The 2,925-nt window shown below is 43.7% G+C and overlaps 1 protein-coding gene across 1 annotated transcript; it reads left to right on the forward strand.

Annotated features, from left to right (window-relative positions):
* Positions 1–770: 770 nt before the first annotated feature.
* LOC306931234 (E3 ubiquitin-protein ligase TRIM17-like) lies at positions 771–2,150 on the forward strand. The gene is made up of 3 exons (XM_079512517.1): positions 771–1,414; positions 1,498–1,593; positions 1,827–2,150. The coding sequence occupies exons 1-3, from the start codon at positions 1,004–1,006 to the stop codon at positions 2,106–2,108; spliced, it is 789 nt and encodes a 262-aa protein (XP_079368643.1). The 5' UTR covers positions 771–1,003; the 3' UTR covers positions 2,109–2,150.
* Positions 2,151–2,925: the final 775 nt, after the last annotated feature.

Consider the following 2,925-nt stretch of genomic DNA (forward strand, 5'->3'; position numbering starts at 1 on the left):
TCCATTCAAACCTTTTAATGGAAACATCATTATTGGAAGTGGTTGAGTGTCTCATCTCTGAGGCCGTAACAATCTTTGTTACACATGCATTAAGAGGTTTGTGGGGTGACCACTTAGAAGTGGTCAAGTGTCTCATCTTGCTTAAAACGGGAAGTATACATGAAACTCCTCAACCAATAAGAATACAGACAGAGGAAACATCGACTCCTGGGGCAGTCCTTTCCCTGCACCCACCAAGTTTGAGACCCTGATAGGACGCTCTGGAGATATTTCCATTAAAACCACTCAGCCAATAGGAACACAGAGGCCGTGGGCTCCAATAACGTTCCTATTGGTCACCTATGACCACCCACCAAATTTGGGATTGGGGGGGGGGGTATTATTTGTACACCATACAATCTACTCTAGGTAGTAGAGTAGACAGACAGACAGGGTTGAAAATAACCTATTTTAAGAACTGTCTGGGGTACTGTTCACAAAAGCCAGAGTAGACATTAGCATGACCCCAAACATGTTTGAAAGTGAAATATCCCTTTAAGTGAGTGCAGTACCTCCCTCTATGCTATGAGGAAGAGAAGACACAGACGTGTGTGTGTGTGTGTGTGTGTGTGTGTGTGTGTGTGTGTGTGTGTGTGTGTGTGTGTGTGTGTGTGCGCACACGAGTGTGGGAGGGGCATAGCCCTTTGGCTGTGTTACTGTGTACCATTATATTGCATCACACTGGAGTGACATAGTTTCGTTTTCCTATGCTATCTGTTATGCTATCAGTGCAGATGTAAGTTTCATTCGAGGCTAGAAAAATAAGGACAGCTTACATACTGTAGGTTGTTTATACATGTTATTGATGATCTGAAGTATTGAAGTTTAATAGAAGCTCCAGATAAGCAAGCAAGACCGTCTTTGAAAGTGAAAGTAAGTTGGTGCTGTGAGAGTTCAGAGTCATAGTACTGTACTGTACAAGGAAGAAGAGGAGAAGAAACGACAGAAGGCACACAAGAACAACATGGCAACCAGTCTGTCTCCCTCAGAGGTAGAATGTACCTGCCCTGTGTGCTGTGACATCTTCATGGATCCGGTTCTCCTGCTGTGCGGCCACAGCTTCTGTAAGGACTGTCTTCAGCACTGGTGGAGACAGAGTTCTACCCAGACGTGCCCTGTCTGTAAGGAACTGTTTGAAATGCGTCAACCACCCCGCAATCTGGCACTGAGAAACCTCTCTGACAACCTGCGGCAGGAGATAAGTGAGAGAGCTTCCACAGGAGCAGGAGGTGAGGATCTCTGCAGTCTTCACAGTGAGAGATTCAAGCTTTTCTGTGTGGATGATCAGCAGCCTATCTGTGTGGTTTGTAGAGATTCAAAACAACACAAGACACACAACTGTGAGCCTCTCAGTGAAGCTGCACAGGGTCAGAAGGTGAGCATTGTTGATTTGAATAAATAGACCTTTTCATGTCTGTATTATCAACCCAATTAATGCAAGTTTATCTGTCGTTGCAGGTAAAACTCAGAACGGCACAGATGCATTTAAGAACCAAAAAGGCGACCTTTAAACGGGTAAAAGGTGAATGTGATAAAATCGCAAGTCACATCAAGGTAAGTCAGAGTAATAAATAAAGTGAAGCCTATGGTTCAGTAACCCTGCCTGGCACTCTACCAGTTGTGCTTTGTATCTCACATTGCTCCACCACTCTTTCCTTTCACTCTATTCATATAATCTTCACATTCAGCAAACATTATATACAAATTATACATCCAATTATATTGTTCGAAGGCATGGTCTTTAAGAATTATTTGATATTTAAGTGTCGTCGTCTCAATGGTTTCAGCTCCAGGCCCAGCAGACAGAGAAGACAATCAAAGAGGACTTCCAGAAAATGTACCGGTTCCTGCGAGCAGAGGAAGCCTCTAAGATCGATGCACTGCGGACGGACGAGAGGCAGAAGAGTCAGAAGATAAAGATCCAGATCGACAATTTGAACTCGGAGATTTCCTCGATCTCAAACACCCTCAAAATCATAGCAGAGCAGCTGATAGCTGGAGATGCCCCGTTCTTGCTTGTAAACACTTTTGTTTTATGGTTCCAAAATGGTTCCAAAATGACCCAATAAGAATGTTCTATTTGTAACCTTGTTTTCTCCTTCACAGAATTTCAAGACAACCATTAAGAGGTACTGTAAGACATGTCTCTGTTCCCCTTGCTGCAAATAATAATTATAATTATCTTAACTTCTCCAGTTCTGTATTTAATAGTAATTAATTATGAATATCCATTCCAGAGCCCAGGACCAGGCCATGTTGCCTGATCCACACATTCCAAAAGGAACCTTAATCGACGAGGCCAAACACCAGGGAAATGTTCAGTTCAAGGTGTGGAACAAGATGAAGGGAATCATCCAATACCGTAAGCAATGACACAATTCAGACAACACATTCCATGATTGTCAAGCTGAGTCAGATTTGTCTCAGATATAGCCATATTGGCACAATTATTTTTATTTATCATTTAATATCTCCATGCAGGTCCCGTCATTCTAGACCCAAACACCGCCAGCACACATTTGACTATATCAGAGGATTTATCAAGTGTGAAAGAGAGTGATAGAGCTCAGCAGGTCCCAGACATCCCAGAGAGGAACGGAGGACATACAGTGTCTGTCCGTGGATCTGAATGGATTTCCTCAGGGACACACAGATGGGAGCTAGAGGTGGATGGGTACTGGGCTGCTGGTGTGTGTACCGCCAACAGTATCGCAGCTGGTGACATGTGGGGTATTTACGTAGATACTTGTATGCAGTTGCCGGCGTGGCTGTATGAACTAACTCCTGAGGACTACACCAAACTGGTAGCTAAACCACCTCTCCCCAACAAGATCTTGGTGCTGTTGGATTATGACCAAGGCAAGCTGTCCTTCTATGATCTTAAAG

Source organism: Electrona antarctica (genome assembly GCF_951216825.1).
Source record: "Electrona antarctica genome assembly, chromosome: 10".
Lineage (NCBI taxonomy): Eukaryota > Metazoa > Chordata > Actinopteri > Myctophiformes > Myctophidae > Electrona > Electrona antarctica.

Coding starts and splice junctions, on each gene's coding strand:
- LOC306931234 (XM_079512517.1), top strand. CDS start 1,004: ATGGCAACCAGTCTGTCTCCCTCAGAGGTAGAATGTACCTGCCCTGTG. Junction 1,415..1,497: donor AAGCTGCACAGGGTCAGAAG/GTGAGCATTGTT, acceptor CTGTCGTTGCAG/GTAAAACTCAGAACGGCACA. Junction 1,594..1,826: donor AAATCGCAAGTCACATCAAG/GTAAGTCAGAGT, acceptor CAATGGTTTCAG/CTCCAGGCCCAGCAGACAGA.